Below are 23,698 nucleotides of genomic sequence, written 5' to 3'. Positions count from 1 at the left end.
CATTCAGAATTACACCCTTCCAGCAAGCAGGAAGCTGGGATGCAGGGGAGCAGTGCCTTCCTGATGAGAGAACAAGATAAAACCCATTTAATGGTTGTCAGGTTCTCTTTATTCTAAATTTCATTGTTATCATGCTTTAAAGCCTCCATCCAAATAAGAGAACAGTTGTTAGAACCTGCTGATTTCGGCAGGACGACTGACCATCTAATGTGTATAGGGGCTTTCATTGGAAAGAAGGATGGGGCAGAATTAATTTAAACAAATGATCCTTTTCTTATTCTTGAGCTGTTTGGCATGGGCTTGTTCCCCTCTCACCATTCCTAACACAAGCACACTCACCGAGGCAAAGCATGCATGTGTTATCAGACAATTGGGAGAGATAGCTGTATGCCAAATACTTATTAATAGACTGCTATTTGATGTACATGTAAATCTTTAGGATGGAGCCTGGAAATGCTTGAGGGAGGGCTATAGAAGGCATGGTTATGGCACTGAGCTTAGGCAGCCTGGCATAACACAGCGACTACAGGCGTAGCTTCATAAACTGGACAGCCTACCACAAATCTCTAAAACAAGGTGCCCAAATTAAAGGGAAATGTTAAACCATCACTCTGGCATTTGTTTTTTTTAATTTCACCGCCAGAGTGGTATCTCTATTACATGTTCCCTGCTCCTAGTAATATACTTACCAGCTGCCGTCTTCTGCTCTTCCCGACGCAGCTTTGGTCTCGCTCTGCCATCTTGTGACCGCAGCTCCTGACTGACTGAAAATCAGGGGTAACAGACACAAGCTCTCAATATAGGTGTCACATAGTGACAAAGGACTGGGGGCACCTACCCAATCCCTCGAACTAGGGCCGCACTAGTCTATCCTTGTCCCCATGGATTACTCCTGAACGCAGAGACGCCGGGTTCTCGTACATATCTATGCTCCTAACATAACCCTTATCTGATCACTCCCCAACCCAGGTGGGGAGGGGCTGAAGTGTATAGGAAAACACTCACCAGACAGACTGGAGTTAACAGACAGATGGTGTTAAAAGAAAACTACAATCATACAAATACACTCACAAAACAACAGAGTGGGAAACAGAGGAGGTGTAGGAAGGGGAAACCAAATATGAGAGGATAAAGAGAAACACACAAACCAACTCCACGCAGAGATCTCCAGGAAAACTCTCCAACCGCCAACTCAAAACACTGAACTTTCTCCTTCACCACCAAACCAGGAAGTAGAACTATCACTGGCAACACCCAAGTCCCAGTGGTGAGCATATGTACCAGAGGGAAGTGGCCAACACTGAACAGCTGAGACAGTTCAGGATGAATAGCTCCAGGAGATCAACTGAACTGATTAACCCTTGCCATGATAGCAAGGAAACCTGCACTGTTTAACCCCTCTGTTTAACCCCTTTACGGCCTTGTCAGTAATAGTACGTAGCTACGCCCTGGGCGTTATGGACCAGATACGTACTATTACGCGTGATACGATCGTGCTTGCAGATAAGCGGTGCAGGGCGATCGCCGCGGGGTGTCAGCTGATTGTCACAGCTGACACCCGGTGCTCTGTGCCAGGAGAGGTCCTGCTCTGCTGCTGGCACATTAACCCCTGCAATGCTGCGATCGAAGTCGATCACAGCATTGCGGGGGCAAGGGGAGGTAAGCGCCAATACTTACCTCCTCTCCGGCGTCCCGCGGTGTCTGCGGCGGCTCCCGGATGTTGTCATGGTGACCCGATATCGTCATGACAACATCCGGGTCACCAGAGAGCAGGAGGTTACTTTGATCATGCGCAGTGCATGACCAAAGTAACTTCTCCCTGTGCAGCACTGACAGGCTGCATAGCATAGGGAGCTGCTGCTCTCTATGCTATACAGCTGGTCAGGCTGCAAAAAGTGAAAGTCCCATTGTGGGACAAAGTGTTATAGTAAAAAAGTGCCAGAAAGTGAAAAAAAAAAAAAAATTAAAAAAAAAATGAAAATAATAATCCCCAAAAAATAAAAATATATTGTACCCATAATATTTATTTATTATGAAAAAAAAAAAAATAATATTAATCATTGCCCTTAAACTGAATGACTTGGGTCAAACATTTGGGATATCCTTCCACAAGCTTCTCACAATAGTTGGTTGGAATTTGGGCCCATTCGTCCTGACAAAACTGGTGTAACTGATCCAGGGACGAAGGGATTAATCCTAAGAAATAACTTTACTGCTGATGATTTTACACCAGTCTGAGGGACCTTGAAAATTGATGCCTGGAGTGCTGTTACTATTTTGGGGAGTTCTGAATTGTGGATTGACTATATTCAGTTATGTACAAAAAGGACATCTAATGGACACCACTCAAGGCACTGTGTGAATCTCAGATGGACTAGAGATTAAGATAAGTGTATTACTATTTCTTATTTGGTCTGACTAGTACACATTTCTACCTATTTCAGTTGGTTGGGACGAAGGGATTAATTATAACCTTATTTGCGGATGACTTTACACCAGTCTGAGGAATCTTATAATATTGATGTCTGGAATATTGCTATTATAGCTTTGGGAAATTTTGTATTGTGGATTGACTACATTTAGTTATTGTACTAAAGGCCAACTAATTGATATCATTTATGGCATCGCTAGAATCTTAGTTTGATTGGGGATGAAAATATTCTTAATATTTTTTTCGGACTCGCTCTGACTGGTACACATGTCTATCTATTTATATTAGTGGGCTACTGTAAATCAAAAACCTTCTATTTGTGCAACTATATCTATTTTTGCCCACTCCCCACTGATATGGTATTGTTGTAATTTTTTATATTGAGCATGTCAATTATGACATGAATACAATTGGTCCATTTATATGTATGTGTGTGGCATCTTTTGACTGTGTAGGGATACCTAGGGAAAGGAGAGGGACAGCCTCCGAGGAGCGGGGACACCATCTGAACCTTAGGGTGAAGAACACTCCGCTGTTAGGTAGGGAGAGCAATCTTATTAGGTGCTATCCAGGGTAAGTTTGTCTGGATTAATTGCTAATTTCATATTATATTCTCCTTACATGGTATCCTGTTTTTGAGATATATGTGTAGTTTTTTCTCACTTGTACTATAGAGTACACTTTTAAGGATAATTATTAAAAGTTAATTTTTATTGGGTATTTTTTCTGTCTATGGTTCCCAGGTTTGTAGATCGCCTTGCTTGCAACTTAGTACTTTAATTACAAGTGCTTTCTCGCAAGTGGTGCTTTAATTACATATGCCCAGTGTAGGGCAGAAGGCACAGGATTCGGGGATTCCTTCCTTGGTGTTCTTGAGGTGTATTGTCCCACACTCACACTAGACATAACTCTTCATTCTTTGCTGTTGGTTTTATTGGAGGATGCAGAATACATTTCTAACATTTAGTTGGAGACTGATATTGAAATGTATCTGTCTCCACATTTACTACAATATAGAAGTGTCAGCTTTAAGAGAGTGCAGAACACGCCAGTGATAAGAGTGCCCCATGCTGGTCCGCACTCTGCTGTCTGTGTGATTTCTGCAATCTGCCTATAACGTGTCCAATGATCTCATTCATTAGTTATCTGCAGATTTTACATTGTACATCAACGATAGTGTATCTGTTCTCTATGATGCCAGTAATGGTATTGTGATCCACGTGTAATATATGTACCGACCATATACATAGCAATCATGCGTGCCATTTTTGTAGGTCTTATTGTGCTGACTATGAACCTTACCAATTCCATTGTATCCCAGGATAAGTGGAGTATTTGCTGGATCTGAGGGTCTGTTGCTTTTGTGAGCAGTGGCGACTGCCTGGCTGTATTCTGAGGGAGGGACAGCGGTGAGAAATCACTAGGCGATGACAGGACAACTGTTTGTATTTTTGCTGATTGTAAAAAATCTTGTTTTCCCCTTTTTAAAGCCCTGAAATGTTTATCTTGTTTTTTCTTTTTTTTCTTCAGATCTCTTTCTCCGACATCATTCACCTAAAACAAGATGCAGCGCCACCAACGAGACGCGAGACAACAAAGGCTCGCCCTAATGCAGCTCTCCTTGCCACCTGGAAGCCGAGAAAAAAGTAATTTTTATAAGACTATCCCATATGCGCACATTTTCTGTTTGTTCTGTCTGCAAAAGCAACATGGGCACAAAATGTTTTAAGCTTGAGATCTAATTTCTTCTAGTATAAATGCTAAAAGGAGTGAAGAAAATGCTGGACAAATTTTCAATTAATAGATGCATTTCATATACAATTGTTACACCTGGAGCACAATGCGGTAGGAAATGCCACATTCTTTAAAATATTGGTAAGATGGCAGAAGCATTTGATCCCATCCATCTTGTGCATTTGTAGTTTTACTTTCAGAAATTCCTGGCACATGAAACAGTATCTAGAAGTGCAACCTCATGCACCTTACAAAAAGTAACGTTTCTGCCCATTTTTGTGGCCGATTGACTGCAACAAGTCCATCTGCGACCATTTAAAGCCATTTTTCTACAGGCCAATGCAAACTGTCTGTGGATGAAGAAATGTTTTGGTTCCCATGCAGTTTGCCTATTGGAGACTGCACATATTCCTATTTACGTGGAGAGATGCGCTTCTGATAATTATTATTTCTTAGGCAACATAAAAATGCGATCAGACAATGTTTTTGCTTTTTTTCTCTGTCGACATGGGCCAATAATCAGGAGCAGCATGTCCATACAGCATCAGGACTTGTTATATCAGATCAAGGTCTGAACTGCGAAACACCTAATTTATAGAGTTTTAAAGAGTGATCAACCCAACTAATAATATAAAAAGGAAGCAAAACATAATTCTGTAAGGATTAAGCAGTAATTTTGGACATTTTTAAGGGATTTTGCGTTCTAAATGGCAAAGAGAAGCTCTTACCTGGATAGAAGACCCTCTGAATTAGGAGATACCAAATGTACTTATGGTCCAGGATTAGGGCCTTATCCTAATGTTAAATTTAGGTTTTATTCACATGTCAGCATTTGTTGTACATGAGAGGTCTATTTTTTTTCCAGAAACAACACAGGAACAGATTATATTCTGTGTGGCCAATCCACAATGTTTTCTGTGGACACATGGTCCACAGAAACATGTCCATGAGGCACGTCCTGCTCTGGTTATTTTTGCGGACAGATCTAAAAACGGTCAGAAAACGCATGGCATCGGTGTGCTTTCTGTTTTTCATGGATAGGTTGCTAGAAGATCCATTGGAAACCTATTTCCAAAGAACTAGTGACACATGGATTCAACCGGATGAAAAACAGACCATGTATGAAAAGCTATCTTTTTTTTGCAGACACTAAACAGACATACCGTAAATGTTTGCCAGGTGTATAAGAATAATATATTTTTGCATAGTTGATAGAAAATCCAATGAACAAGATCATTGACAATTCCTTAGTAATTTAGATGCCACTTGCAACCGTCATAAATAAAGGCAGCCGGAACAAAAGAAAAGGCAAAACTTATATTCAGATTTTCTGAGCCAGACTGGCCTCATTTTCTTCTGGGATCTCTCACATCATCACCTGCTACTATATCCCAAGTGAAGAAGAAGAATATACCCAAACCGTATGTTGTTGACCTTTATAAATTCATAAAACTACTTTGAGCATTTCATTTCAAGACAGCTTCATAAGAAGAGGCCTGATTTTCTAAAGCAATCACCTTGGCATTTTGGTGACCTCCATACATGCCCTTACTTATCTACAGCTTCTTCACCTAGGCCAGATTATGTATGAGAACGGATAGCAGTAAAAGACAAAGACCTCCTACCCCTTCAATAAATACTGTCAGATTACGGCTCAGAAATGCACTGACGTTTTCTCCCTCTCCAGTCTCACAAAGCAGAAAAATATTTTTTTTTCGCTGTGCATTAGGCTGAAATTGGCCACACACGGAGCTTCAACACTCCTCTGTCTCCCAGCATAAAGAGTGATAAATAGCTGGGCTAAGGAGACGTGAGGCTATAAAAACATGCACCTCTTTACCTGCAACACGCCAAAAACAACTGCTTTCTGCTGATAGACTTCTGGGAATGTTTGCCAACGAGGAAAGTTCCTGGGGCGGCTGTCAGGACGGTCGTGCCAAACATTGGCTTTCTTGAGTATTCATTGAGAGAAAGGGCTGAGGTGACAGGGTGACATCACGCAGAGGTCAGCGACATGTTTTGTAGGGTTGTAAAAACTCTAGACAATAGTAAAATGCTTTAAGGACTGTAGGGTTTTAGTATTCTGTTTATTTTTGTGCAAAGGACCAAGCGTTTTACTGCTCGACTTTCTAGTCAAAGTGGTGGACTAGGAGATAATGAGCTTGTGAAAATCCAGAAAAAAAATTAACATTTCTGTGTCCTAAAGAACACAGCGTAAAAGTTTAGTTTTCTCTATAGCTCCTGTATAAACTGATAGGAAAAAGAAATTGAAGCCATCCTCAATAACCCTCGGGCATCAGTGATTGCTCCCAAGTTATGACTGAACATTACTTTTTTTAAGCATAGTTTGGCTGCAGACACTTGATTTATACATGACAGTAAGTAACATATGTATTATAGCTTGATTTATCAGTAAACTGACCATCACCATGTCTACATGTGTTCACACTGGTGGCATGGAATACAGATTTACAAAATGTATGATGAATATATCTGTCCCAATCCGTTGTGATTTCTGTTTTTTTTTTTTACTGGATGAAATAAATCTAAAAAAGCAATAAAAAAACAATAAAATGCAACATATATTTAAAGGGGTTTGTCCAAGCTTGGGATGAAAGTCTGCACTCACTCTGTGTGGCTACAGACTTCTGAATCCTGACGGCTTGCTATGCACTCACTGTCAGGATTCTCTGGTATTGCTTGTGAGCACTGGCGGTCACGTGATCATAAGTATGTAATATGCATACTTCCGGCCACATTCCGACTAGATGTGCGAGTCTGTGCATGTCTAGTTAGAATGTGGCTGGAAGTATGCATATTACATACTTGCAGTTACATGACTGCCTGCTCTCGTTTGTGGCACCAGAGAATCTTGACAGTGCTCGATGTGGATTTAAAATTCTGCAGTCACGTGCAGTGAATGCAGACTTTCATCATAAACCTGGACAGCCTCTTTAATACTGGCTGTGTTAGGCTCGATCCACATCATGTTATGGAGATACTTTTGGTGCATGCACTGCGGAGATTTCGTGGCATATGTGCTAAATGTAAAGCCTCATCATATGCGACTGCATACTTGCCCATCGAATGCTGAAAATACACATTGCATGTGTTGTGTACAAGTGCACAAATCCGTTGAATTTGCCGCTAAGGTCCGCTTAGGTTGAATATATCCACAGATCTATTCTGTTATGTGGAGCTCAATGGCTCCTGGGTCCTAACACAAAATATCAGATGTCATTTATAACTGTAGTTAATTTTCATGTGCAAAAAAAATTATCCAGCAGAAAAGTAAATGTTATGGGACTTTCTAGTTATCGGGGACATGTTGTAACCAGAATGACCAATCAAGTTATTTCATCTTTACATTCCATGTTAGAACTTGAGAGCAGTCATTTAATTCTATTCCTCTCTACTTTTCAGATTTGGTGAACATCAGACAATCCATCACTTATGCACAATGTCCCCCAGCCATGTTTTACCACGCTACCTACAAGTGTCATCGCGGGTGCATCACACAGTGGACAGAAGAGGCCATCATACTGAGTCCAATATAATTGATGCCAAACATGACTTCTTGCCAAATGGCTCTGAAGAAGACCTGGGGTAATAATGTCTTTAATATCTTAATGTTGGTAATAAATCATCTCTGGTTTTGCCAGTGTTCTTTAAACATCCTCAAGGTCCATTGAAAGGTTAATCCCATCTTCTTTTTTAGGAGCCCATCATTCTCTCGACTTCCTCACTCCCAGGAGATGAGTGCTTCTAATTGATTAGCAGTTCAGGTTATCAGCATCATTGCACCGCTGGCCCAAACCATACGCTCCTGATGCTGCTCCATGAGGCTGCGTCAGAATCGCAATGGCACTAAAGCTAGCTTGGATCAGGAGCTATCAGTACCCTCCAGAGATCCCAGCCAGCCTCAGAGCAATAGCATTAAAGCTGGCTTAGATCAGAAGGTATCAGTGCCCTCTAGAGATCCTGGTTAACCTCAGAACAATGGCACTAAAGCTGTCTTAGATCAGGAGCTATCAGTTCCCTCCAGAGATCCCGGCCAACCTCAGAGCAATGGCACTAAAGCTGTCTTAGATCAGGAGCTATCAGTGCCATCCTGAGGTCCTGGCCAGCCTCAGAGCAATGGCACTAAAGCTGGCTTAGATCGGGAGCTATCAGTGACCTCCAGAGATCTCGGCCAACATCAGAGCAATGGCACTGAAGCTGGCTTAGATCAGGAGCTATCAGTTCCCTCCAGAGATCCCGGCCAACCTCAGAGCAATGGCACTAAAGCTGGCTTAGATGAGAAGCTATCAGTGCCCTCTAGAGATCCCGGCCAGCATCATAGCATTGGCACTAAAGCTGGCTTAGATCAGGAGCTATCAGTGCCCTCCAAAGATCCCAGCCAGCCTCAGAGCAATGGCACTAGTGCTGGCTTAGATCAGGAGCTATCAGTTCCCTCCAGAGATCCCGGCCAATCTCAGAGCAATGGCACTAAAGCTGGCTTAGATCAGGAGCTATCAGTGACCTCCAGAGATCCCGGCCAACATCAGAGTAATGGCACTAAAGCTGTCTTAGATGAGAATCTATCAGTGCCCTCCTGAGATCCCGGCCAGCCTCAGAGCAATGGCACTAAATCTGTCTTAGATCAGGAGCTATCAGTGCCCTCCAGAGATCCCGGCCAACATCAGAGCAATGGCACTGAAGCTGGCTTAGATGAGGAGCTATCAGTGCCTTCCAGAGATCCATGAAACACGATCCAAGTACGGACTGTGGTGTACGTACCTGAACTCCGCAGCCTTGTAGGCGTATATGAAGCTGTTGAGTTTGGGTCAGGAGACCTTTGACTACTCCATACATCACAGTTCATACTGTTTGAATATAGTACATTTTGCACCATGTTCTCAGACAGTATTCTGCACTTTCGCTTGCAGTGTCAGCCTGGATTTACTTTGCTCACCGATTTGGGGTCCCAAAGGAGCGTAGTTTTGTAGGTAATGCTGAAGACAGGTGTAATTGGTTGACAGTCATTATCTTTCCTGTAGGAATGTGGCCTCTCTTAAGAAATCACTTATCCATGACAGTCCCTCCCATTTACACAAAGAGCCCATTACGGGAAGCGTGTGGAGGGGACGCTTGATTCCCAGTGTGTCAAGAACTGCCATCCGTCGTCAGCGACCTGGCCCCACTTGTCGCCCCTCCAGTGAATGATATGTGTTTACTTTCGCCAGTCACTGTGTCCACCTCGGACCCCTCAGGATCTCACACAACAAATTACATGGTTTGAATTAATTTTAGCTCACCTTTTTGTCATCTCAATACTTTCATAGTTATTTTATTGCATTGAAATGCCTGACGTCTGAAGTATAAGGTGAATATTGTCTTTCACCTTTCCCAAATATTATAGGGGTTGTTCCATCTAGGAAATTATTGCAATATCCATGATATATTCCATAAATGTCAGAGAGTTGCAGGTCCAAACCCTGTGAGCCGCATCTATCTAGCAAACAAGGCCCAGTTGCGTGACGCCACCTGCGTAGGGGTGGCCACACAGTGCACACATCTATTGGACATCTATGGCATATCCCTTGAATATATGTAGTCCCCTTTTATTAATGTTCATTACAAATTATTAGGACCCCAAAAATGGAGATATTCTGATTTTGCATGCAATGTCTATTTCACATGCCCGAATTTCATGGTCCATGAACAGACCGGCCATGGGTTTCCTCATCCGAACACAACAACCTCATCTGTGGCTGTTGAGTTCTGTCCACCAGTCCAAAAATTATCCTTACATAGACTATGAAACTCGGACATGTGAAACCGTTCTGATTGACCCCAACCTTCCTACCAAAACGTATTAATTACAGAATTAAGATTTGCACTACATCCTATACCCAGGGAAGATTTGGGAGCGACTGCATTGACAATATCATAAATGCCACAATTATTTGTATAAAATGACTATACTAACATGGACAAACTGCAGAGCTGGAGTATTACACATCTTTCATCTGAGGGTCACAAGATGGCAGAAAGGGCAAGTTTTAATTCCACTTGTGCTTGCAGATCAGCCATAGTGTCTGTGTCCACTGAGCAAACGACTCGAACAATGGTTTCCAGTTTCAATCCCCAGTGATCCTTAACCTCACGGGGTTTATTGGTTTCACTATTCAAATAAGGAGTAATACAAATGACCGACACTTGTTTTCTTATCTATTGGAATTATCCAAACTGCCAGAACAATGGTTTCTAGTTACAGACCTCTATGAGCAATAAAATACCAAAAAAGAAACTTGCAAAAAAAGATGTTTATTATATACCTGCTGTGCCAGATGAGGATCCATGTGTATATCTGAGAGACAGTGATGGTGACCATGGATGTACAGTATGGTAAAATTAGCCTACAGGTTTTGGTCACCATTAACTTGAGTGTTTAGCTGGTCAGAGTACTCGTATTCAGTAAGGCAGAGAGTATCAGGGATTTATCTAGGTTTATTTCAAGAACAACCAAAGGAATAGGCATGAAAAATTCATCTTGATAGACTCCGTTCACACTGAACATGCATTTACACATGGAAAAATCCAGAGCGGATTAGGATATGTTCAAATGCTAAGTATTTTTGCAGCAAATTTTTCTGCTGTAAAAACCAGAGTGTTGTCAGGAAAAACACAGTTCTTTATTTTTTATTAATTTTTACTTGTGTTTTTGATGTATTTTGTTTGCATCTTTTATTTTTTTTTTCACGTGCGTTTTTGGTGCATTTTTTGTGCATTTTTACTTGCGTTTTTGATGTATTTTGTTTGCATTTTTTATGTTTTTTCATGTGCGTATTTGGTACACTTTTCTTCTTGCATATTTTTTTCTCATTCATTTGAATGGGTGAAGAATGCTGCAAAAACACTGAAAGAAGTGACACGGTGCAGAAGTGAAAAATGCCTTCATGGTTCAAATTCACAATGGAAAATTAAGTAGCGTGTGCATGAGATTTCAGAAATCTCTTCACCTTGCATGTATTGTAAAATGCCACTTTTTTCCCACCAGGAAAAAAACGTGGCAAAAATGCAGTGTGTGAACAAGCCCTTACAGTATTTGCAATAAGGATGTGAAAAGATCTCATGCATACCCTGCAAAATAATATCCTGCACAGAAATTGACATGTGATGTACAATTTTAATATCCACAAACTGTCAGTATCTGTTGCAGATTTTTCGCTACAGAATTAATCATTTTTGTTGAAGAGGGATTAAATCTGCAATGAATTCCTCTCCAGATCTGCAGCAAAATCTCCATATGTAAAATGTGGATTTGTGAGGACCCAGTTTTATGTTTTAGCTTCCACTAGCTGGTCTGCCAGGCTCTATGGGTGTTATATATTGCCAACAGAAGGTTCCTTTAAAACTGATGGGATCCACTGGCAAAAATCCATGGGCAGCTACTGGGTTTATGGATAGCATGAAACTATAAGGATCGTTGCTCATGGAACATTTTTTGCAAAACTGACTTGTTTTCTTTCATTTTTGGCCACAATTTTTGCAGAAAAAACCACTATAACCAGATGTTAACTATCAGTCAATAGACAAATATGAAGCTGACTACAAACAGTGCATTTTTTTTCTTGGCTTTTGTTGCTGTTTTTTGCGTCCTTCACATTATTTTCAAAACTAAGGGTATGTGCACACGTTCAGTATTTGCCGCAGAAAAATCTGCTTCAAATACTAATGTGTTGGCAGGAAAAAACCCAGTGTATTTTTGCGTGCGTTTTTGATGTTTTTTTTTTTTCATGCTTTTTTCCCATTCATTAAAGTGTGTGAAAGACGCTGCAAAAACACTGAAAGAACTGACGTGCTTCACATATGAAACGGCTTCAAATCTACGACATCTAAGCCACGTATGCATGAGAAATCTAATTTACTTTGCTGGGACAGTAAAATGCTGCAGTTTTGACTGCAGAAATGGGAAGAAAAACATTGGGAAAGTGCGATGTATGTACATACCCATAGCCCTCATTCAGATGTCCCTTTTTAACATATGTGCCCTATCTGTGATTTTCACAGAACTCGTACTTATTACAGTCTATAATCTACTCATGTCCATGTATTTTTGCAGACTGTGCGTCCGTGCAAAAATCACAAATTCCTGTCCCTTTTTTTACCAGCATGGATGAAAAGTATCAACACAAGAGTATGGGGTCTTTAAAAACTATTTAAAAGTATAGATTCTTTGTATCTTATTTTTCTGTACGTGAAAATCACTTATGAAACTTAGATGGTAAAAACTGATAAAACAGTGATGAAAATTGATCGAAAATACTGATGACCATTTTTTTTTATACGTACATGAACAATCATGGGTGTCTGAATAAGGTCTAAGCATGTTGTCCGTGTGACTTATTCGCTTGTTTTTTTCTTTTTGTCAATTAGTTGGTGGGAAAATGCATGAAAAAAATGACCGTCATTAGATGAGATGTCACAAGGGGTTATTGCAGTCTTCATGATGCCATGTAGCGCCAGTCTAATGCTATCAACCTCTAGAATTAGTATAAATTCTGTTTTTTGCTCCATTTATTTTGTTGTTGTTTTACTGTCACCCCATGTGAACGAGGCTTTAAATATGAATTACTAGGGAGAAGTCGTGTCATTGCAGACTTCTTCAGGATGGTATTCCAGCCTCTACGCTACAGTTTCAGGACCAGAAGGGCGGTGTTGTTACCCTGCCCCCTCGAAGTCCACAGAGTCTACAGCAATGGCAGAAGATTGCTGAATATTATGTGGAAGGACCGCGAATGCAGCTTGTTGGGGAACAGGTAACACGTCTTCTAGAATTTAAAAAAAGCCAAGATACGACCCATTCAAAGATGTGATGGATTTAAAAGAAGTGCAGTGACTTATTATAAGGCCTCAGGTGGCATTCTCCTGGTGCCTTATTATACATATAATATATGGGCTCATCCCAAATGTGTATTTTATATTGTATTTAACCATATATCTCTGTTGTTAATATATAGGCTTTTGTGAACCCAGGCACTCTCAAGATGTTTTGGGCTCCAGCTCCCCCCAAATTCTCAGCTCCTCTATCACTTTTGCAGAAAACCCTGTTCTCCAAGTATGAGGTAATAATGATAACGGCATAAGTATATTCACTGTAAGTGTAGACACATTATATGGCTGTGATAATGCAGACACAACTTGCTTTAAAAGGGTTGTCCAGGCTTGGGACACAAGTCTGCAGTCACTATGTTACTGGAGACTTGTGAATACTCACAGCTCGCACTGTCAGGATTCACTGGCGCCAGGTATGGGCGGTCATGTTACTGCAAGTAGAATTCTCCTGGCGTCGGCGAATCCTAACAGCGCACACACTGCACGCCTCACACACTGCACGCCTCGCACACTGCACGCCTCGCACACTGCATGCCTCGCACACTGCACGCCACGCACACTGCACGCCTCACACACTGCACGCCTCGCACACTGCACGCCACGCACACTGCACGCCTCACACACTGCACGCCTCGCACACTGCACGCCTCACACACTGCACGCCTCACACACTGCACGCCACGCACACTGCACGCCACGCACACTGCACGCCTCGCACACTGCACGCCTCGCACACTGCACGCCTCACACACTGCACGCCTCGCACACTGCACGCCACGCACACTGCACGCCTCACACACTGCACGCCTCGCACACTGCACGCCTCACACACTGCACGCCTCGCACACTGCACGCCAAGCACACTGCACGCCTCACACACTGCACGCCTCACACACTGCACGCCTCACACACTGCACGCCTCGCACACTGCACGCCTCACACACTGCACGCCTCACACAATGCACGCCTCGCACACTGCACGCCACGCACACTGCACGCCACGCACACTGCACGCCTCGCACACTGCACGCCTCACACACTGCACGCTCCTGATTCGCTATGTTGCTCTCCCCATGTGCAGGGCAGCTTAGGTATCCATGGTTACGACCACTAACAACTAACTGTCACTATATGCGTGGTCGTAACCATGGGTACCTAAGCTACTGCAATGATCTGCACATGGGGTAAGCAACATAGCGAATCAGAAGAACTATACTACATTTCTAATTGGAGGTATTTGCTAATATTATTATTATTATTATTATTATTTATTATTATTATTACACCTACTACATATTGGGATAGGATCTTGGAAATGGGAATACCCATTTAACCCTTGCCTGCCTATGTCATCTCAGAATACAGACAGTAACCCATTCCTTGACCATGAGGGATGTAGACAGTACCCTTCACTGCACTATTTACCTGGATGCTATGTGTCCCTCTGCTTTATAGCTGATTAGCAGGGCCGCTTACATAAATGTGATGCATTTCTGTGTTGTCTTTCCTAGAGGTAGCAGAGCTCTGATCACTATCTTCCCAACTTACTAACTACAAAGACACACAGGGAACATTGCATATGGCTCTTGTAATCACATTGCAAAATAAATACAGACCCCTAAACTAATACAAACCCCAAACTAGACCCCCTTAGCAAATAGAGATCAAACCCAGAATATTAATATTTTCCCCATACAGGTCTCCTTAAACAAATACAAACCCTAGTCCCGACCCCCTAAAAGTGTATTTTCAGCAGCATTTAAATATGTAAAATAACTTTCTGGTAGTATTGTAGTTTTGTTGTACTTTTGTTTCTCCTTTCTACACATGCAGTCATTATAGATGCAGTACCACTAATGTCCAGGTGATGGCATGACAACATTAATATTTTGTTTGCTGGAACCTCGACGTGACAGTTTGGAGCTCCATCCGATTGTCCTATACGAGTGCTTTCTGTGGTTGCAGATTCTGTTGGAAATGTCGGATAAATATGCACTGTTTTTTCCCCGCCAGACCCTATCAAAGTCAATGAGGTCCATCAAGTAATGCATCTGTTCCCGGCTTGAGCCAAGCCTATATGTGAACAGGTCCCTATAGATTTATAAATACACACGATATTACAATATATATTGTTATTTTTTTACAGTTCTGCTTAAAGCCGCTCCATCACCAGACTTCACAATACAAACAAACTGAATACATTATTAAATAGATCTCTTAGACCTGATAAGGCTGATAAGCTTACTATGTCAAAACGTCTGAAAACCTTCTTAAAAAGCATTTTCCAGCTCTAGCTCTAATGCTTATTTTCATTTCAGGCCGGAAAACTTTGTAAAAAAGATTATACAGGCTTTCTGACGTCAATTTTCAAAATGAATACATCAGCCCCACCAGGTGCAAGAGATCTATTTAATAATGTATATAGATGACATTGTGAAACCTGGCAGAAGATTGCCCCTTAACGTTATTTGACATGTCTGCAACTATATATCAGAATATATTTCACCATTTTCTAGAGCTGCTTGCCTGAGCAGGATGAAATAGAAGATTTTGCGTCCATGCAGGCAGATAGCGACACATCGGATGAGGAGGACATAGATCCCGAAGACCTGGCGATGCTGGTAAATTCTAGATGTTCAGTGGTGTCATCTCATTTCTGAAGGACATGTATGTTTAAGATGGCGAAAAGATTTTCAGTAGGGGGATAACTATCCTGAAAATATGCAATAATTTATTATTGAAGAAGCACAGAGTATTTCAGAAAATGTCTCTGTTTGTCTATAGGACAATAGTGATCTGTCCACTTATAGAATGTCATATGCTTTTGTTATGATATATAATATCCAAAACTAGGACCCAGGCCTCCATTTTTGGAAGTAACTTTTTTATATTTCTTCGTCTTTATAGGACAGAATTTTATCCCAGAGATACAAGTCATTGCCTGATATCCACATGTCATCTTCTGCATCATTGAAAGTAAGTGATGGCTTATGGTACAGTTCATATTTCTCTCTTTTTATAGGAGAGGCAGCGCTATAAGTCAATATATCACTTTGTGATACTTGTATACATAGCTGACGGGATAGACTGGTCTTAAGATTTTTTTTAATGTGTTGCCAAATTGTATGAACCAATTTACTCAAATTTTTTATCAAATCCAGCATTGTGTAAATCTGCATCGTCATTTTCTATAAAAATGTTATTGCTTGATATAAATAACTATAAGACAGAAAATAATCAAAGGTGTTGTCCACTACAAAGGGGTTGAGCCCAGTAGAAAAGAAAAACAAAGTATATGTATACCCACCTCCCAAACATTCAGGGAGAAAATCCAGTTCCCAGGAACGTCCATTAAGATCAAAAATTAATTTTGTTAAAAAGACATTTTAAAAACATCGCAGCTACAGATCCCAATATAAAAGCAAACGCCTTTCAGACAAAACCGTTCTTAGTCATCGCAATGAAACCCGTTTGCTTTTATATTAGGATGTGTAGCTGCGATATTTTTTAAATGTCTTTTTCTTAATAAAATAAATTTTGGATTTTAATGGACATTCCTGGGAACTGGATTTTCTCCCTGAATCTTTGGCCCCTGTTGCAGCACCAATTGTTCCGTGTCTCCGTATCCTCCAGTGTGTGAACTGACTCTTCTCGACTCTCCCCTCCCAAAGAAGCGCCGTCCTTGCAATGTTGGCTCTGCTACAACCGGCTGGTAACATGACATTGTTGCGTCACGTGACGTCTGCAGCCGATCAGCGACCTCTGTCTGACTGCAGCAGTCACATGACACAACGTCAGAATTAGTGGTGCCGACATCACAAGAATGGCTCTGCTGCAAGAGTTTAGTATACATTGTTTTCATTCTCTACGTAGTCCTGAAGTGACTAAGCAGGGGTTGTCCACTAGTGGACTTCCCCTTTAAGAGAAACACACATACACGTAACAGAAAGCTCACTTTTTATTTATTTTTGCCTTGTGTGTTGCATTATCTATTGCTGGTTTAATGAGTTAACTGAGGGTCCATCAGTGAGATCATGCAGATGCATATCCTTCTTTTTTATTTTCTACACTGGCAGCGCAGAATTAACCCTCATAATCAAATTACCTGTTTTCTTAACCGTTGGGTCTGCAGCAGTATTGTGTGGTTGTGGGTGCAGTACACAACCACACCAGGTGAATACCATTGCCTTTGGACTTCCCTTTGTTACACTGATAAAACCCTATTTGCACTGTATTGTTACTCCAGTTTTTTCCTGATGACAGCAGATTTTCTAACACTCATCTTCCTTTTTCTGAGCTATTCTCATTTGATTTATGACCCTATCAGAACTAAACTTTGTGGTCAGAAATCAGCTGCGAGGAGCTTAGAATAACTCAGAGTTAAAAAACTCACCTGGAAAAACAAGTTCTCTGCTGAGATTTCTGAGCAGAAACTGAACAGAAATTCAAAGTTTTTGAGGAGTTTGGAGATTTGGGGATGGATTTGTGAATTTCTGCTCCAAAAACTACTCAAAAAATCCTGTGTACACATAACGTAACTGAGTCTCAGTTCACTCATTCTGCAGCCATCATTAGACAGCACAACATAGAGGCTGTAAAAAGCGAAGGCGGACATTTTTTTGAATGAATCCCAATTGAAAAAAACGATTTTTTGGCCAAAAATACATTCATTTAAGAAACTAAAATGCACCCAAAGTATTATTAATTGGCTGAGCCCCTAAGAGCAGTGACCCTTGTACTCCCTGATGATGGCCCTGTGTGGGATGATTATGTAGGCATTGGACACATAAGTTACAATGTAATGTTACTGAAATCTGGTGTTTTATTTTTCTAACAATTATATTATATATTTTATTTTTTATTAGTACATTATATTGGTTTATATTATATTAGTAACATAGTAACGTAGGTTGAATAAAGTCCTAGGTCCATTAAGTTCAACCTTCCTCCCCTAATTGTACATTTTTTTTAATTTAACTGTAGCCCACAATGTTATGTGTATTGAGGAAATCATCCAGCCCTTTTTTGAAAGCTGTTCTAGTGCCTGCCATTACTACCTCTTGTGGTCGGCATTCCACAGTCCAACTGCTCTGACTGTAAAGAACCCTTCCCTGTTTAGGTGCCGGAATCGCCTTTCTTCCACCCGTAATGAGTGCCCCCTGGTCCTTAGTGTGGTCTTTGAAAGGAATAAGTCATGTGCTAGTGCTTTGTACTGACCACACATATATTTATACATGTAAATGAGATCCCCTCTGAGGCGTCATTTTCCTAAGCTAAACAGACTCAACTTTTTCAACCTCTCATCATATGAGGCCTCCATCCCTTGTAATATGAGAGGCCTCCATCCCTTGTAATAATCTAGTTGCCCGCCTTTGAACTGACTCTAACTTCTGAGTATCCTTTTTAAAATATGGAGCCCAAAACTGAATCCCATATTCTAGATGTGGCCTCACCAGTGATTTATAAAGGGGTAACAGTACGTTGGGATCGTGGGATTTTATTTCTCTTTTTATACATCCTAAAATCTTGTTTGCTTTTGCGGCTGCTGCTTGACATTGAGTACTGCTGCTCAGCTTACTTGTAACCAGAATACCCAAATCCTTCTGTTCTGTAGTCCTGAGTATATTCCCATTTAATGTATATGCAGCAATAGGATTACTCCATCCTAGGTGCATTACTCTACAGTTATCTGCATTAAATGTCATCTGCCAAGTGTTTGCCCATTCAGTCATCTTATCCAGATCGTTCTGCAATATCGTAGTTTTATGTTATTACATTTTTTTTTAATTGAAGTTGCATATTCTGCGTTTTATTTTTGTCTAGAAATCAACCTCTACTCCCAATCTATCAATCAACATGGACTGTATGTTTCATCTTTCGGCTGATTTTCAGACTAGTATGAAAGAGCTTGAAATATGGAAAGAGCAGAATTATAAGTCAGCTAAACCTCCATCAGTTACTAGTCCTGATCATGAAGAACCAGCAGAGACGGCGGAGCCTCTGCCAGGAGACGCCCTAAAGCCGGCCTTACTCGCAGAGAAGGGCGATGATTTTGTGCACTCTGACGCTGCCATTGTCACCGCTCATGTCGGAAAACGTGTAATTGCCTTTAAGAAGAAATCAAAGAAAAAGAAAAGACTCCTAGATCCATCAAAGTCACAGGAAGTTTTACAGAAGCTGGGACAACCTCCCCGCATCATACAGAGGTAAACCCAAAATATTAAAGGGCTGCTGATGGCTTCACAGCTTATAGCTCGTCATGGTCACTACTATAGTACCTATTATTACATGTACCAATCTCATCTTTTAGATCAATGTCTCTTGTAAGATCACCAGTCAAAGCAAGGTCAGGGAAGCCCCAGCGAAGCATGAGTCTTCCAAGACAACTAGATTTTCCTCACTTCTTGAAGACACACGGTGGCATCCGGACGGGTCAGGACGTTCGTGAGTGGGTGAGAGACATCTGGAATCACTGGTTTGATGAAGTGTTTCCACCAAGTCGGGCATCCATTGAAGATGAGCACAAGTACTTTAATGTGACTGGTATCGTTCTTACTGATGAAGTTGCCAAGGAAGAAGTTTCATGGGCCATAGACCTGGATGCAATACCCCCTCTTCTGGTGGAAGATCCCACTGCATCAGTACAAGATGTAATGGGAGAAATTTCCGCTTTGACTGATCTAATAGAAGAACAGAGGAAACCTTCCATATTTCACTACTGTAGAAGAGGAGCGCTCAGCAGAAAGATTGGGAACCTAACACCGGCACTTCAAGATTTCGACTTGGTAAGAATATCTAAAAAACGGAAGAGGTCTCAGGGTTTGCATCAGTGTAGTACTAGAGGAATATCTTGGCCACAAGCGAGGTGAGACAGAAGGTAAATTAGAAGTTAGTCAATTAGAGGTCCAAAGACAGGACCAGGCTTTTATAAAAAATCATTGCAACTAACACCCACTTCTTAAGAGCGCTCAGAATCGGTTCTTTCGGTGGGCTGAAGGAATGCCAGTCCTACAAGTCTTTATTTTAAATGTTTGAATGACTTATTTTTATTACATTGGTCGTCTCATCTGAGGCATTTATGGCATGTTCACAAGACGTCACTTAGCTGTAGGTCCCATCTCTGGGTACCGGGCCTCCATGGACAATGAGGAATGGAGCTGTAGCCATGCATGGGAGACGCTCACCATTTATTTCTATAGGAGCTGAGAAAACTGCAGAGCAAGCATGGAGTTACCCCAGTGTTAGCTGTTGTCTTACTTTCACTCCTGATTTTGAGTTTTTATTAAGAAGTACTATAGTCCCAGAAGATCCATTTCTTCCCTCCTTCTTCAAATCTTATCGCAGACCGGTCTCTGGCTATAAGGGCTCATTCAGACATCACTTTTTCGCATACAAGTGCTATCTGTTTTTTCGCAAATAGCACTCATTCCTAAAACTGTCACGGGTGTGTCAGAAGTGACAGACAGTCGCCCTGCAGTTGATTTCTGGAGAGCTCTACGTTTGGCATTACCGACATCTTCTTAGAGGCTGTCTCTTGGACCCAGCGGCTACCTTCCTCTGGCTAATTAACACCCTGCCTGGGTGTATAAATACTTACTGTGTTTCAGAGGGAGGTGCTGGCGATATTCATTACTACTTGTGAAGGCTTTAGCAAGAGAAGTACTTCGTCCGCTCTGGAGCTTGAGGACGTGTGCGCATTTATTTGGAGTCGTCTAAAGCTAATCAGTTTCCCCCTGTTTGTGTATCCTTGTTGTCTATAATGTTTAGTAGAGATCGATTAGTGCTCATCTCCTCCCTTCCCTTGCCTTAGCCATATGCCAGGGAAAGACAGGGTGAGACACGCGTGCGGCGATTGGTGAAGAGCCAATACAGGGACGTTAGGGGAGACAGGGTGACGCCAGATCAATCTAGGAGGTCTCCATTTCCCCCCTTTCCCTAGTGTCTGGGCTCCCTTTCACTCTTCCCTTTGTGTTGCACTAAGTCTTTCCCACACCTTGCGTGACAATAACAGTTTATGGGGTTGTTCATATGTCTGTGATTTTTTTGCGGACCGTGTGTTCTGTGCAAAATCACAAAGACCATTGTCCATTATTGATCTGAGTGTCTTATCAAACTCAGCCATGAAGGTCTATTGGGTCCGTGAAAAAATCAGCACTCGGATTCCATCTGTGTGCTGTCTGTTTTTTACAGAATGATAGATAGGAGAAGGTGGAGAAACTTTTTCTTTTGCTTCTCATCAGAGAAAAACTGATGAAATGTGATACAAACTCTTATGAAAATCTGATCAAAAACACTGATGAAAGTGTTCTTGTGTGAGAAATTTTAATATGCAAATTGCCTCTTCAGAGAGGAAGAGTACTAGAACTCTATAGCGCCACCTGTTGTAAGCAGCAAACCTACAAGTCACTATCAACCCTTTAACGAGCATTGAAATATGACTTCGGATAAAAGCCAAATCAGAATTTCAATTTAAAGACACAATGTTTCGGGGTATTACCCCTCACCAGGGCAAAGTATGAGATCTGATTTGGCTAGGTGAGAGGCTCTGGTAGCTCGTCCTCTCTGAAGAGACAATTTGCATATTCATTTTCCCAGAGGAAATGGCATGCCAAGGCCGGTATGTCACTCTCCGCAAGGAGAAACGTTACCCCTTGTATGAGAAAATCACTGACGTGTGCATGAACCTTAAGGCAGCTGTCTGTAGTAGGAGCCCTGCCCCATTACATTGCAGACCCCCTTTCTTTAGTAAGACTCACCCGCTCGTTAATCTTTCCGATAATATGGACAAACTTAACACCTATGTTCTTTGCAAGATTTTTACAAGACTTAGTTTTCAGATCATGCAGAAAATCTGTGTTTTCTAGGTTTGATGCGCCTTTAAATGGAACTTTGCATTGTCTGTTCTATTCGTCTTTTTTACTCTTCTCCACAGGTTATAAAACTTGAACCCCAACTGCTGGATGCGTATTGGCACAGACATTTAATTTACCTACTGCAAGGCAAGACCAGCGAAGCATTGGATGACCTGAACTTTATTATTAAATATAATAAAACTCATGCAGGTAAGAAATAGAAAACCTGATAAAAAAACCCCTAGCCCCACAGGTCAGCGTTTAATACCTTGAGGTTCGGATAAGACTGGATAGCACATGGCTGTGCCACAGTCTGTATTGAACATTGGCAATTTGTAAGCTCTGGGTTTGAGCTTTAGAGTGATACTAAATAGTGTATTTCCTGACATCCCTTAGGTGCTCTGTCTTTATTGTAGATTGAATGGGTTTCTCAAGACTTCACAATTGGTCGTCAATAGCAGATTAGTGGGGGAATGACACTCAGCACCCTCTCTGATCAGCTTTCTGCAGCTCCATTCACTTCAAAATAGGAGTACCCGAGAACAGGCACTACTCAGTGTAACCGCGGAGAACAGCCACAAACTGCGGATCTGTAATGGTGACAGGTGTCGACTGATCTGATATTCACAAGCTATCCTGAGGATGGGTCATCTGTATCTATGTCCTAGAAAACTCCTTTAAAAGGAAGGAATCATCAGAAAAAGACCTATTATTTAAATTACATTTTTGTGATTTTTTTTTTTACATTTTTGGCAATGTAAAAAAAATAGAAATCTTGCAATTTTCTCATTAGCCACAATGGTGAGACCCTGACCCTATGCTCTGTATTGATGTGTCTAATGAGCATGTGAAAAGGTCATTTGTCACAAGTGTATCAGGTTTGACAGACAGTCGCTCTGGATCCGGCTGTAGAAGGTAGCTGCGCTTGACTTTGCAGACACCTTCTTGATCCTTTTCATCTCTGTAGTTTAGTGGTATCCTTCTCTCGCTAGGACCCAGCAGTGACCTCCACCTTCTGCTGCTAATTCACACACCCTTGCTTGATATTTAAAAACCCTCAGTGTCTCCAGAGAGTCGCCAGTGATAGAACTATTTTCCTCTGCTCAGGCCTGGAGCTCTAGAAGACGGCTAGTTTCTTCTTGGAGTTTTTTGGTGAATTGTTGTCGTCTTCTCTCTGGTGTCTTCTCAAAGCTAAGTGTGCCCCCTTGTCTATTTTCCTTGTTTGACTTTAGTTGCAGTAGGGGATGACTAGTGCTCACCCCTTCCCCTACCTACCTAAGGCCTAGCTCTAGGGTCAGTTAGGGATTAGGTATCCTGCTCGGCGATAGGTGCGGAACCTATTTAGGGACGGTAGGGGAGTCAGGTTGTTGTAAGATCTGCCTAGGGGTCTCCACTCTCCCTTTCCCTTGTTGTCACAGGTGTGTCAGAAGTGACAGACAGTCACCCTGCAGTTAGTTGCAGGAGATCTCTTCGTTTGGCATTACAGGCAACTTCTTAGAAGCTGTATCTCTATGACCAAGCGGCTACCTTCTTCTGGCTAATTAACACCCTGGCCTGGGTGTATAATTAGCTGCTGTGTGCAAGAGGGAGGTGCCAACGATATTCATTATTCCTTGTGAAGGCTTAAGCAAGAGCAGTACTTCTTCCTTTTTTGGTGCTAGAGGACGTTGCGCATTTGTCTGGGGTCAACTAAAGCTAAGCGATTTTCCCTTGTTTGCCCCCCCTTGTTGTCTTTAGTGTTCAGTGGGGATCGACTAGCGCTCATCCCCTCCCTTCCCTACCCTGAGCCTAACGCCAGGGA

At 41.7% G+C, this 23,698-nt stretch overlaps 1 protein-coding gene across 5 annotated transcripts in view; it reads left to right on the top strand.

Moving 5' to 3' along the window:
• TTC6 (tetratricopeptide repeat domain 6) overlaps positions 1 to 23,698 on the top strand; it is a 196,986-nt gene that overhangs the window by 15,589 nt on the left and 157,699 nt on the right. For 4 of the 5 annotated variants that reach the window (XM_073638931.1, XM_073638933.1, XM_073638930.1 and 1 more), the window contains exons 5-13: positions 3,962 to 4,077; positions 7,589 to 7,771; positions 12,789 to 12,969; positions 13,171 to 13,275; positions 15,562 to 15,666; positions 15,953 to 16,021; positions 18,869 to 19,251; positions 19,356 to 19,830; positions 21,978 to 22,107. In XM_073638931.1, the coding sequence (XP_073495032.1) occupies positions 3,962 to 4,077; positions 7,589 to 7,771; positions 12,789 to 12,969; positions 13,171 to 13,275; positions 15,562 to 15,666; positions 15,953 to 16,021; positions 18,869 to 19,251; positions 19,356 to 19,830; positions 21,978 to 22,107 (1,747 nt within the window). The remainder of the gene's footprint in view (positions 1 to 3,961; positions 4,078 to 7,588; positions 7,772 to 12,788; positions 12,970 to 13,170; positions 13,276 to 15,561; positions 15,667 to 15,952; positions 16,022 to 18,868; positions 19,252 to 19,355; positions 19,831 to 21,977; positions 22,108 to 23,698) is intronic. The other variant, XM_073638932.1, reaches the window with a different exon arrangement.

The sequence above is a fragment of the Phyllobates terribilis genome, unplaced genomic scaffold (assembly GCF_046119375.1).
Source record: "Phyllobates terribilis strain yellow unplaced genomic scaffold, ASM4611937v1 Scaffold_7__3_contigs__length_470593459, whole genome shotgun sequence".
Classification (NCBI taxonomy): domain Eukaryota; kingdom Metazoa; phylum Chordata; class Amphibia; order Anura; family Dendrobatidae; genus Phyllobates; species Phyllobates terribilis.
This window is presented reverse-complemented; position numbering and strand designations above follow the sequence as displayed.